The 13,662-nt window shown below is 46.5% G+C and overlaps 1 protein-coding gene across 3 annotated transcripts in view; it reads right to left on the minus strand.

Moving 5' to 3' along the window:
* Positions 1 to 2,549: 2,549 nt before the first annotated feature.
* AMBRA1 (autophagy and beclin 1 regulator 1) overlaps positions 2,550 to 13,662 on the minus strand; it is a 129,282-nt gene continuing 118,169 nt past the window's right edge. For all 3 annotated transcript variants that reach the window (XM_039552530.1, XM_039552529.1, XM_039552528.1), the window contains 2 exons: positions 12,851 to 13,044; positions 2,550 to 4,146 (listed from right to left, as the gene is read on the minus strand). In XM_039552530.1, the coding sequence (XP_039408464.1) occupies positions 3,656 to 4,146; positions 12,851 to 13,044 (685 nt within the window). In that variant the 3' untranslated portion in view covers positions 2,550 to 3,655. The remainder of the gene's footprint in view (positions 4,147 to 12,850; positions 13,045 to 13,662) is intronic.

Raw genomic sequence — 13,662 nt, forward strand, 5'->3', positions numbered from 1 at the left:
TAAATAATCTTGTACCATCGGCTGTTCCCCTCCTCTTTAAGCTCATTAGGTCTTTTAGAGAATACTGGCTCCTACTGAACCTGATCAACCCACCATTAACCTCATTCCATGCCAAGAAATGGCTCTTACTTTTGACTCCGATTCCCACAGCTTCTATCTCCAGGAGGACTCTACCCCTCACCCTTGAGGTGACTAAGTTTCTTTAATAGCCTCTTGTGAGGGACTTTATCAAAAGCCTTTTGAAAGCTAAATAAAATTCTCTGCACTGTATTTCTCCTTTCCCCAGGATTTTGTTAGCACATTTAAAGGCTCTTGACAGTCTATGGCTGAGAAAAGCTTTCACTTTTTAAGATTATTTCCTGCTCCTACGCAGCAAAGCTCTCATTTTGCCTCCTAAATTGGGCCAGCAAGTATGCACAGCTCTGGTTTGGTTTCCTGAAGCAGCTCTTGTTGAATTTCCATGTTGCTCCTGGCACGGCATTTGCCTCAGTGCTGCATTGTCACACTGCAGTGAGCAGGTAAAGCTGCAAGGCTTGGGGAAGGAGCCCTGAGCTGCTGCTGTGCTGTCCCTGGCATGGGCAATCCCACTGCCTCCTGTTCTATGCAGGGCTCCAGGCCTCAGGTCACCAGGCAAATTCAGGGGTGTTGCTTGAGGGTACAGTTGGATCAGCCCAGCCAGAAACAACCAAGCAAGACTGCTGGGCTGAAGCAGGGTAGTCCAAAGAAGATAGAGTTTTGTCCCACAAGAAGCACGGGAGGCAAAATAAATAAATTGCACTGGGGTGGGTGTGTGGGTGGGTGAGCCTATTATGTAAGTGGGCTCAATTTTCCCTTCTATCCCCTCCTCTTCCCCACCCACTCACCCAGGTTGCTCCATTAGATCTCAGGCAGGGGTAACCTGAGCTTGGCAGATTCTAGGTCTGAAACTCAAGAACACTGCTATCTGTACACACAAGCCCATCACTACTGAGGGCACCTGCTCAGTTGTGTAGCCACAGCAGGTCATCTACAAAGCATGTCCAAGGCAGCACCTGAAGATTAAGCCTGTCCACACCCACTGTGCCCACTGCTCCTGCTTAAAGCCTGTAGGAACACAGGCTGCAGTCAGGCTCAACTGTTAGCAGCCTTTGGCCTAGAGCTACAAAGCTGCCTGCTCTGACCAGGCCTGCACCCTTACCTCATCAGGAAGAGTCTCCCCTTCGAGTCTTGAATGGAAAACTGCTTCAGAGCTTCAGAGATGTCCCATGTCAACGGCAAAGACAGTGGCTGTAGTTTGCTCCAGCTCCCACTGGAGCTCACCCCCTGCTCTGCCACAGTCTCCAGTGGGGGCAGGTGTGGAGCAAGGGGAAGCTGTCGGCAGGGCAGGCTTCAGGCCTCCGCGCAGCAGCCTGGCCAGAGCGCCCAGCAACAGCACACGCCAGCCTTTGAGAATCTGCCAGCACCAGAGTGAGGCAGCCCAGAAGACACTTCTCCAACTGAGATGGAAATTTTTCTGTAGATAGCTTGGCTCATTCCGAAAATGGATATCTATAAATGCTCTGCAACACATCTACCAAGAATGGACCTCAAGACTCTTCCAGGAATCATGAAGGAAGAGGAAAGAAGTGATGTCAGGCTGAGCTGAAGCAGTTTTTTTCCCAGGGTCTGTTTTAGTTTGTTTTCAAGCAGAGCAATAAACAGCTCTGTCTAGACCTGCACTGCCTTGTCTGTCCATCTGAGACATAGCTCTTCTGGCTCCCAACTGCCAGCACATCCCCAGGCCACTCCACAGTAAGGCAATACAGGGATGCATGAAACCTTCCTTGCCACACAAGGGAATCCCATTTTTCAGGCCGCTCTCCTGTCAGATCAGGGATGTGGTTGGCTCGGGGCAGGTTTTAGAGCCTCATTAACACTCCGCAATGAGGCCTGGCAGCAGCTGATTTGATTTAAGGTTCATTTCCAGGCTGTGATTTAAGAGAAGATTTGCTTAATGTTCTCTAACAGACTCTTCTGACTGGAAGCTTGAGTGCTGCCTAATGACAGACTTATTTATTGTACTGTCTTAGCAGCACAGAATCTCGAGGAGCTGCTGGCAGGTGCTCAGACAGCAGTGGAAACATCCCTAAATGCACAGAGGTAACAGGGGAGTGTGCATTCCTTTATCCAGAAAAGCCAGACACTGCAACCCTTTTCTGTATCAAGGGGTCAGCAAGACAGACCACTCTCTGCTTGCCCAAGATGTTCAGTGCTGCACCTCTACATACCTTTTAAAGCAGGACAGGTGAAATGCTCCTCTTTCTCCTTACTGCAGTACTTCAATGATGGGAAATGCAGAGGTGCCTGCTCATCTCCAGACTGGTTAAAATGCAATTTGCAAGCAAGACTCCCAAATGTACCTCCCTGTTTCCCAATTTTGGGCTTTCAACTCACAGGTTGAGTCTGCTTTCCTCCTGGGAAAGGGGTGGTCATCACTTGACATTTGTAAGCTGCCTTGAGCTTCTGAGATGGATGTATCTATGCCCAAGGCCAAACACAGAGACAACCGTCACACAAACGAAGACAGGAGGTCAAGCAAGGGTTTGTCATATTTTAATGACATTGATCTTTGGTGTTTCCCTCGTTAGCACTCACACTCTCCCCGTACTTCCTCCACAAGCCTGCTAGGGATGGAGAGTTACAAACGAAAAGGAAAATCACATTTGAGACTAAAAACAAAGTATCAGAGCCTTGACTTCTCCACTAGAAACTACATGTACAAGGTCAAGATTTCACATGCAACACCTTACATCACAGACCCATACCTCACACCCTGGCCTGGAGCTGAAAGAGATTTCCTGCCCCCTGCCAAGGAGGTGCAGCTCAGTCCTGGCACCATGAAACCACTGGGGTGGCTCATTCATGTTAATATTGGCACAGCTTAGAACATCCTTGTGTGAACTGCATCCTGACTAGAGAGCAGTGGCCCTTGTCCCTCTACCCATCTATATGGCATCTAGGCTTCGGTTCCTGCCAAGTCCTAAACTAACTAAAAAGGAAAGATCCCCACCTGTGAGCATATCCTGAGCCATGCATCTTGTGACGAAGCCCAGTTCTTCCCAGTAAAGACCACAGCATAGGCAGGACTGGTCTCAGAACACCACACTCTGTGGGGGGGGGAGCAGTGCTGTGCTATGGAGAGGGACTGTGGCCTGGAAGACTCCTCCACTCCAGCAACAGAGCCGGAGCATCACGCCTGGGTTTGCCCAGTACTGCCTGTCTCCAGAAGGATGCTGCAGGCCCCCTTTCCTTTCTTCGCTCTACTGATCAGCTCCATGGGTATAAAAGGGCAGGAAACAGGAAAGGAAAAAGGCTTTACAAAGGATGACACACCAAGTTACAGGGCTTACTTAGCTCATGGGATGCCATGGGGTTTCAAAATTTTGCTGATATGCAGCAAGTATGGTTTGTATTCCTGGTAAGTCTTCAGCAGTGGGAATGTTGGAAGTATGCTTTCTTCCCCATGGCTTCCCTTGCAATTCTTATCCCTTCCCCCATCACCCAGGATAGAGAAGCCCTCTGAACTATCAGCATCCTGTTAGAGCCACCCATCCCTACTCTTCCAGCTCCTAGCCAGCTGTGAGGTACAGGTCTCTGCTGAGCAGTACAAGGGTAGCACCAACACACAACTCAATCTCTACCTGTTCCGCGACTCCCCACTGGTGCTGTCATTACTATAGAAGTTGGTACTGTCAGGAAGATGGTTATTATTAGTTAGGTCACTGTATTCAATTGGTCCCTCAGTGTCCATGGAGGACTGGGCCTGCTCTGGCAGGTCCAGGTCACCAGCGCTTTGTCCTTCACTCCCGCTAGGGGCTGTCCGCAGGCTCAGGCCATGCTCCGGCAGCTGCACAGACTCGGACAGGATCCGTCCCTCCAGCTCTGTGCCCAGCTGCTGAGAGGTGGACTGCTGTGCTGACGTGCCCTCAGCTCCAGTGGGCTCTGCGCCAGTCTGAGAGCTGCGGTGGATCCGGTGGCTCACAATGATGTTGTTGCCAAAGCCACCCATGGATGCCATGGTGGTGCTCTGCTCCCGCTGAACCACGGCTGTCATGCCACCTTCTGCCATCAGCCTTTGAATCCTACTCAGGGCATCCTCCCCGCTGGCCCCATATTCTGGCCCTTCACCTGCAAAAGAAAGCAGAAACAACTCTGGTACACAAAGCAAACTACAACAGAAAATAAAGCATGCTGAGTAGTTGCATCACACAGGGTCCATTGTGCTGGGACAGAAGATAGATTTTATTCCAGAGGGAGGCCAGTATTTTATTTCCATAACTTTCCACTTAGTTAAGTGACAAACAAAGGCACCAAATTCTGTCAAGAAAATCCTGGCCACTTCCACGGGTATCCCTCACAGACTTGTGTGTCCAAGCCTTGGAAAAGCAGCTCTTATCTAGCCATAAAGACAGGGGAAAGGGTGGTAGTCAAAGAGGCAGGATACTTTATCACAGCTGTAGAGACAATCCTGCCAGTCCCATGGGGACAGGAAGAGAAATCTCAGTTTGCACTGCAATAAACCAAACACCGTCACCATGGTGTTAAAGAACCCCATGGCCTTCTCTACTTCACTTGTTGCAGATGACATGATGGCAACATCCCCAGTGTCAGTCTAGGGAGGACATAAGAAGCTGGCCAACAGCAGACAGCAGCTACAGAACATGGTCTTCCACATCAGCTGTGATCAAGTGTGTAGGCTCCTGCTCCCCTTGACTGGTATCTTTCGAGGAATACAAAAAAACATCTCAAGACCTGCAGTCTTTGTCTACTGTTATCTCTGAGCCTTCCCTTTATAGTCAGGCTGGAATGAACTGAGAGAACCATCGTCAGATATCTTGGTTGCTCAAGATTACTTTAGAAGAAGAAAACCTCACAAAAGAATTGTTCATGTAGGAGATTAAATCACCATGACAGAGAAGTTCATCCCAGTTCGGTTTCCCAACATCCTCCTTTTGCTACAAACCCTACCCAGAGCATTTGGGGAGAACAATCTGTAATAATAAACTGCTAGAAACATTCCACAGTGGGATCTTGCTGATTCTTATTAAAGAAATAAATCTCACTCCCACCTCTGTGAAGCTATCACAGTGCTGATTTGAGGAGGAAGCCATGAGCTCTCCTGGCACCAAGGAAATGAGCACGAATGTCAAGAAGGCTAGATGTAGGGAGGAGTTAAAACACAATAAAAACCAAAATGCCACACTGACTAGGAAAACAAAAACACTTGGGGCTGTGGAGTTTAATATCTTTACCAATGATTTGGATGAGGGGATCAAGTGCACCTTCAGTAAGTTTGCAGATGACAGTAGGTTGGTTGGGAGTGTTGATCTGCTGGAGGGTAGAAAGGGTCTCAGGAGGGATCTGGACAGGCTGGATCATGGGCAAAGGCAGATTCCATGAGGTTCAACAAGGCAAAGTCCCAGGTCCTGCACTTGGGTCACAACAGCCCCATGCAGGACTCCAGGCTGGGGGAAAGGGGCTGGAAAGCTGCTCAGCAGAAAAGAACCTGGGGGTGCTGGCTGACAGCAGCTGAACACGATCCAGTGTGTGTCCAGGTGGCCAAGGAGGCCAATGGCATCCTGGCCTGTATCAGCACTAGTGTGGCCAGCAGGACCAGGGCAGTGATCACCCCTGTACTTGGCACTGGTGAGGCCACACCTCAAACCCTGTGCCTCACTACAAGAAGGACATTGAGAGAGAAGGGCAATGGATGTAGTGAAGGCTCTGGAGCACATGTCATAGGAAGAGCAGCTGAAGGAGCTGGGGTTGTTTAGCCTGGAGGAGGCCCAGGGGAGATCTTATCACTCTCTACAACTACCTGAAGGGAGGTTATAGCCAGGTAGCAGTCAATCTCTTCTCCCAGTTACCCAGCAACAGGATAAGAGGAAATGGCCTCAAGCTGCACCAGGGGAGGTTCAGGTTGGACATTAGGAAGAATTTTTTCACTGAGAGGGTGGTTACTCATTTTAACTGCCCAGAGAAGTGGTGGAGTCAGAATTCCTGGAACTGTTCAAGAAATGACTGGACACAGCACTTAATGCTATAGTTTAGTTACATAGTGGTGTTTGGTCAAAGGTTGGAATTGATGATCTTAGAGGTGTTCTCCAACCTAAATGATTGTATGAGCATGTATCCAGCATGAGAGCTAAGGTATTCAGCACAGTCCACACCATGCCACTGTAGAAATGTCATGCAGTCAGTCAGGGACAGCTTATTCCCTTTTGTCATGGGCTCAGTGGTACTTGCATCAAGCACTACCAGTGTCCCCCACCACAGCACACAGCTAATTTCATCCCCAAGTAAGTGTGCTGACATACTGCCCTGCTGTAGAAATATTATGGACATTAAGGGCAAATTTAACTCTCACCAGCAGAGTAAGTCCCTTTCTGCTAGGAATGTAGTAAAGCTGCTATATCCACTACACATAGCCCCTTGATTAGAGCATCCATGGGACCACAGAGACACCTGTAACCACATGAGAATCTACAGCACGGCCTTAGAGAAGTGAGCAAGAATACCCCCTGGACGGAGCCTCATCCACAACTCTAGCAGAGAAATCCTATTCAGGATGCACCTGCTGTATGAATTAGGATGTGGTTGATGCCTGAACTAGGAACTTGGCTGACCAGTACAAAGACTGAGGACAGAGGCAGCTATTAAACTGGAAACCCCAGTGTGAAAAACATGCATGCCAAGGGATATTGAAGCATTAATCATGAGCAGAACTAAGTGGAAGGTTTGAGAAGCATGGTTTTGGATTCAGTCATCACTTCCTTCTGAGGGTATAGTCGTAAGCACTTCATTACCAGCCATCTGGCCAGGCCAGAGAGGAAGCCTAAGAAAGCCAAGATTTGCAACCTGGTCTAGAGACATGCCAGACAGTCCTAGCTACACAAGTCCTGAAACAGCAGGTACCATGCTCTTGATAGATCACTTACTATAAACCAGTCCAGTACAGAAGCACTGGAACAGCAAAACAGCAAGGACTCCCAGCCAGCCAACGCTCCTCAGCATTACAAACATGTGTTTCACCACAGCACCCCTTGCTCCTCCCTGCCCCTAAATTACCATATGCCATGGCTGAATTTCCAGTTGAGACATCTGTTTGCTCACAAAACAGGCAAGGGCTGATGCCACAGCAGGAATCAGCAAGGCATGAGCCTTCTGATCACAAACACAGAGATACAGAAACATTGGAAATTCCCAGCCCATCAAGAGCCAGAAGTGAGCCTCACCATTCAAGCAGCCAACAAACACCTTTGCTTTGGGGACTGTCCTCCCCTTTCCCTCTCTCAGGTTTTGATGATGACTTTGGCTGACTAGTTCAGAGCAAAGCTTGCTGTGCCATTTGCCTTGAGCTGAGCTACAGCACAGATTCACACACAGCCCGTTTCTACTGCCTGCTGACTCCCACGCACATTCTTTCACCAGGCTGCCAATGCAGACTACATTAGTACTCAGAGCAAGTGAAATAAGCTGACTTCCATTTGGTGAAGGTGCAGGGTGTGCACACAGGCACTTACCCAAAACAACAGCAATGCTGTACACCACACACTTTTCAGCTTGCTGCAGTGCTGTGCTCCTACAAAAGTTTTCTCCTGTAACCAAAGTGACCTTTCCAGAGGTCCAAACTCCCATCTATTCCAAACACAGAACAAAACATTACTCTCGAGAGCAATTATCCCAAAGGCCAGGGGATTTCTGTCAATGTAGCTGACTGTCTCAAACATTTAACTAAGTATTCCCTAGCTAATGCATCTGTTTTTAAAAGTCCTCTGTGCTCTAGCTAAGCTACTCCAGCAAGACAAGAATTTGACACAGAAAACTATGCAGACAAAACATCTCATGAACTTTTGATGGAGCTGGCAGGGTATTTCCACTTTTAAATGAAGTGGACTCTCAAGTACTTATAGCGAGTACGACTTGTTTATCTCTGGGCACGGATGGCACACACCTGATGAAAATGCAAAGTCCACAGAAGCAAGGATGAGATCAGACTCCCCTGTGTCTGTGCAATATACTGACATTGCTCTTGAATTTTTTCCTATTTTCAACATTCCTTTTTCTAAAACCAGCAGTAGTTAGGAGCCATGTTTGCAAACAAAGCTTCAAAATTAGAACTAACAGTATGCACTGCAGAGATATCTAAGTCTTCAGAGAACATGAAATAATAGCTCTGAGGTGTGAGCTGACCCACTAATTCAGATGCTCAAAGACAAAAATATCAGCATTTTTAAATTAATTCACCCCTTGCATAAGAATAGAAAAGGGAGGGACATACCACAGTATAACCAGCTATGAATAATCACATTTCCCTTAATGCCACAAGAAATACTACTAGTTACTTTTCTTTCCAACCAAGCCCAGAAACATGTTCACACTTCCTTTCTGAGGTAGTTAATCCAAACAACTCCACAGAACTCAGAAAAGACACAACTTCTTTAACTTGTAAGAATTTTCTTAGTAATATATCACCTTGGCTATTCATATGTTACTTACTTTTGCAATGAGAGTTTAAAAGTAGCCCACGTAATTTAATCCCAAGAGAGCCAAGTACTTGGAGTAGATCATGCTGTAAAGTACATACTTCTAGAACCCAAGTCTATTTTTTAGGTAGTGGTTTTCAGAGGATTTTAAAGAGAAACCAAAATTTGCAGTTCTGTAGGACATATGACGCAGATTTTACAGATGGACGGGCAGATGAAAGGCTAAGGGATCTACCCACATTTCTAGTTGGAGAATGAGAGGCAGATCTGGAAGCTGATCCCTGGTGTCCCAGTTCCCATTTCCACACTAATTGCATAAAAGTCACATCACATCTGACAACAGCATGCAAGAACGTGTTCAGCTAGCCTAAAACAACATGTTTCTTCTTGTTAGCATTCATGAGGCTCGGCTGGGGACAGAGTATTCCTGCCCAAGCAGCCCCTCAACATGTGTTCCTAATGTCTCAGATTAAATAAGTTACATCACATGCAGGCACACTGATTGCTTCTAAGTGCTCTTCAGGCATCTTCAGGATGCTCTGCTTATATCAGGAAAGTTTTGCTTGCATGTGCTGTCTTTTCACTACCAATAGTTTGAACAGACAGTCTCACAAACCCAAGCCTTCATTTTACAACCCTCTTCCCTTTCAAATGTATCTGCTGCAACCTCTGAAAGCAGTTGGAACTAATGGAAATTTGTACTGGCTGGTGATAAACACTTCAACCTAACAGGTTAAAAACTGTATATGGCATGACAATAGTCAATATGTGGCTTCCCTAAGACAGCACTCCATTGACAGCAAATATTCTGATGGCTACAATTTCAGTAACTCATAACATGTGCCTACTTGCACAACAAGCACTGCGCTAGCTACCTGAATTTTAAGCCCCAAAGACAATGCAGATTATAGGAAATGAGATGACAATTGCTTTCAGTTATTTGTTGGTGGTTTTTTTTCTCTTTAACAACTGGATTACCTGAAAGATGTAACTTTCTCAACAACCAGGGGATAGCATGGGCCCACTATCAAACAAGTGTCTTGCAGCTCTGCAGAGGTCGATCTCCCTCAGCCTGCAGCAGCTTTGGCACAATTGCAGACCATGGCAGTTACTGCCCCTTGCACTGTACTCCACAGATCCAACAGCCTGAGCAAGTGGCAACCACAGCCTGACCCAGTCTGGACCGGGAATTACAATTTCCAAAGGTTAAAGCTTTGGGCCATTAAATCTCATTAGGAATTTTTGTTGAGTTTTAAGTGAGATTCAATTTGCCAGCTGAATACAGATCCCACTCCCATCACGCCTGTCTATTTCCAAGGGAAAACATAGTATAACGCCCAACAGATTGTTTCTAATTAAGGGTGCCTTAAAGTTACAAATCTATCACTATTTCCACTACGTCTGTCAGCTTAAAAGAAAATAGGAGACAGCTCAAACACTCTTTTAAGCATTTCTTGGTACCTCTCCTAGTTTTCTCTCAACTCTAACTACCTTTCCTTTATGTGTGGCGTGGGAGCAGAGTTCACAAGTCCGCTATTAACTGCTGCAAAACAGAAAGATTCAGACATTAGAGGGATTCACTTCTAATAAAGTCATCATATACTCATTCCTCCAAAGGAGGTAGAAAGATAATCAGAGCAGCAAAGTCCCCGCAGAGCTTTGCATGAGAAAAGGAAACTATTTATACCCGCGCAGAGCTTAATTAGATTTCTGATGCAATTCTGCACACTTTTTTTTTTGTACAGTAAGCACATATCTGCAAGAAATGCCCTGAGCCAGAATTCCCCACAACAGCAGGGTTGACAGGACAGAAACCCACTCTCAGGGTAGCATTAGCCTTTCTTTTTCTTTTTTAAACATACAAGGGGTTTTTTTTCAGTCAGTCGGTTGGTCAGTTGGTTGGTTGGTTTGGGCTTTTTTTGCCCCTCACGGCAGGGTGATAACTAAACCACTTTCCTTTACATTACTCAGGATCACACTTGATTTATCCATTCTGCTGCTGATAATACTGCTAAGCCTTTACATAGTGATTTCCATCTTCAAAGCCCCATATAAAACACTAATTAATCTCCACAGCCCCTGGTGTGCTGTACTATGGGAGGATTTATTCCCATGTGCTAGATGATTAATAATTTGCCCTGGGTCACACCCTAAGTTACTGGTAGCACATTTCTTCCTTCCCCCCCCCCCCCCCCCGACATCTAGATCATGCTCTTAGGAAACAGTTTCCCTTACAACAAGCAGAGTTACGGTAGACACAGTGGGCAAATTAGCCATCAGACATCAGAAAAACACCACAGCACCTAATCTTGCCTGCTGGTAAGAGTTGATAATGCTGGGAAAACAGCAGCCTTACTGTCACAAGCAGCCAGTGATGCTTATGTGTAATGTGAGGCACAAAGACTCAGATGAACCAGACCACTGCTGCCACAAATATCTGGCTAACTGGCTGAGGTGTTGGTAAAATCAGAAGAAAATCTGTCTTTCTGCTTCATGTCAGGTCTTTGTACTAGTCTTCTATCATGGATTACTGTTGATTTTTTTGATCCTTCATGCTCCTGACCATTACTGTCTTCACAGCTCCCAGTTTCAAGTTACTCTTGAACCATTACACAGGAATTTCCACTGAGGATGCAACTGGCATAGGAACTGATCAACAACATGGTAAAATGTCTTGGCTCATCTCTGGTGCACGTGTTTAAACTGCAGTAACTCCTTTGTTTTACAGGCCCTAATACAGCTGACAGAAGTGTGACAGCCCATTTTGCAGGTGTAGCCATTTGCAAGGGGACATGCAGTAAGTCAATGTCCGAGATGGAAATCACACCAGATGTGGAACTCGCCAATCTTCCTCCAAGCAAGAAAGGGAGACGAAGAGAAGTACCTGTCCTAGGTTTGTTATTTACACTCCTTTTCTTCCAAATGTTACATGTTTTGCTTCTTTGTAGAGATATCCTGCCCAAGGCACTGGTAAAAAACAGCCCTTTCCCCCATCTCATTAACAATCTAGCTAAAACCCATGACCTAGATCTGGAAATTGAAAGGTTAGAAAGAACAACATAAAGAAACTCTCAGATGATTGCGGAACAGCAGGAGAGAGAAGCAGTGTTGGAGAACTCTCCTGGTTTAATCAATTCCCAAAGCATGCAGCATCAGCCATCATGGCCTTGATGGAAGAAGGTCCCACACTGTACCCTGTTCTCAGTCTGTGTACTACATTCAGTGGAAGAACCAGTTCCCATGAGTTCAGCATTTGTCCAGACAGTCTGTGTTCCAGTCTTATTCCCACGGCCTCAATTGTACCAACCTTCCAGAGAGGTTAATCTCAGCTCTGCTGAGACAAGCGGATGGAAACCCACAGGGCAGGAATTTCCCACTTAACTTTGCACAGAAGAGCTGAGATCAGAGAAACACAAAGCCACATCACACATGCTGGACATTACACAGACAAAACTGTGTAAGAGCTGAAACTGTGGAAGAGTCACATACCAAAAAGTAACTTTCAGAGTGACAGAGAACAAGCAGGCACAAACAGGCGTGTTGTGGGTTGCTTCGCAAAGCCAAGCAGGTTCATCATGAACCAACTCCAAAACTGTCTCCTTGATTTTCTTTTGTCTTCCCTATATACTGCCCAACCCCTACCTAGCCAAGCCTTCAGAGTTGAATTAAAGCACAATGTTACAGTATTGAGACAAGAAGCGTGGATAAAATCAGCATGTTTTCAACAGTTTAGTGACTTCCTCATTGTACAGGAATTGCACAGCAGCTGTTTCCAGCTCCTTACATGTTGCTAAGTTTTCCTGGACTGCTAACCACTGGAGACATTTTTGCACAGCTGAGCTGGGCACTCATCACATACTTCATCAATTGAACTGAACAGAAACCTCAAAGCTGCTTTGTGAGAAGTGATTTACAGTATTTTATTTTGTATCCAAATGTTGAGCTTGTGAAGCCTGCAGACTTTTTGCATAAGTTGGAGGACCATGCTAAACTCTAACACACAGGCAGAAAGGATAACTCTCAGCAGCTTGCAGCCTTACTATGGTTAGGAGTTTAGGAGATGTGTGAGGAATGAAGGCAGTACGGTTGATTCTACAAAGACACAATCATCTGGAGAAGAATTTTCCTTCCTCAAAGCATGTGAAAAAGACAGCTTTTCTATTCATATGGCCAGAGATTCACTCTCCTGATTATCTACACCTGGCTACAGGCAAATTAGGCTGGAGAAATCTTTGGTGAAGAGATAAAAGGAGTGTCCAAACACAATGACAGGATGTGGAACATTTGTGGAAACTCCTAAATCACCCAGTAAGCTCTGTCAGATAAACCACTGATTGATCTCCTACCTTCACCAGTCCCTGCAGAGGCGGATTCCTGCTCCTGTACCTCCCTCTCCGTCTGAGTCTCGGCATTCTGCAGCTGAGGTGCCAAGGTCTGGGTACCCTGTGATGTCACGGAGGTGGGGGGATTTCGGGGTTGTAGGCCTATGGCATTCATCAGGCCCATGTCCCTGTCTGTCCTCCATGTGGCTCTGCTGGTTCTGAAAAGAGAGAAAAACAAGTAAGACCAGGATCATTGGAGGCAACACGCCCAAGCAAGACTGAAATGTGCACATGAGGCTCTTGCCTCCACTCCAACCAGGCACCTGCATGCCACTATGAGGATGGGGATGAAAGGAATTGGGACCTGCTCTTATTTACACACACTGGTCTCTTGAGTTTTAAGCTAATGGAGTCTTAAGAGTCCACTCACCCTTCCACAGAAGCAGCGTGTCTTACAGGCACAGAGGGATATCCCTGCAGCATCAAGCCTGCAGAACGACTGTCTTGGAGTCACTGCGTTGAGGAGGCAACACAACGTGCAGTGCAAGAGCACAAACACAAAACCTCCTGCACGTCAGCAGGGCAGTTTTAACTCCCACGGATGTAGCCTGTATCCTTTTCCTCCTCTGGACTTCCTAGTTAGCGTCACACATGAATGCACTCCAGCAGGCATTTCTGCCCATTCCAGTCAGACAAGAGAAATCCTCTGGTCTCAAAAGGAACCACCTCAAGGCTCATTAGATTCTGACTCAAACAGCCAAAGTGCACGACGCTACAGCTGAATCTTGACAACGCCACAACACTCTTTTCTGAACTGACCTCTAAGTGCTGGGAAT

The sequence above is a fragment of the Corvus cornix genome, chromosome 5 (assembly GCF_000738735.6).
Source record: "Corvus cornix cornix isolate S_Up_H32 chromosome 5, ASM73873v5, whole genome shotgun sequence".
NCBI classification, from domain to species: domain Eukaryota; kingdom Metazoa; phylum Chordata; class Aves; order Passeriformes; family Corvidae; genus Corvus; species Corvus cornix.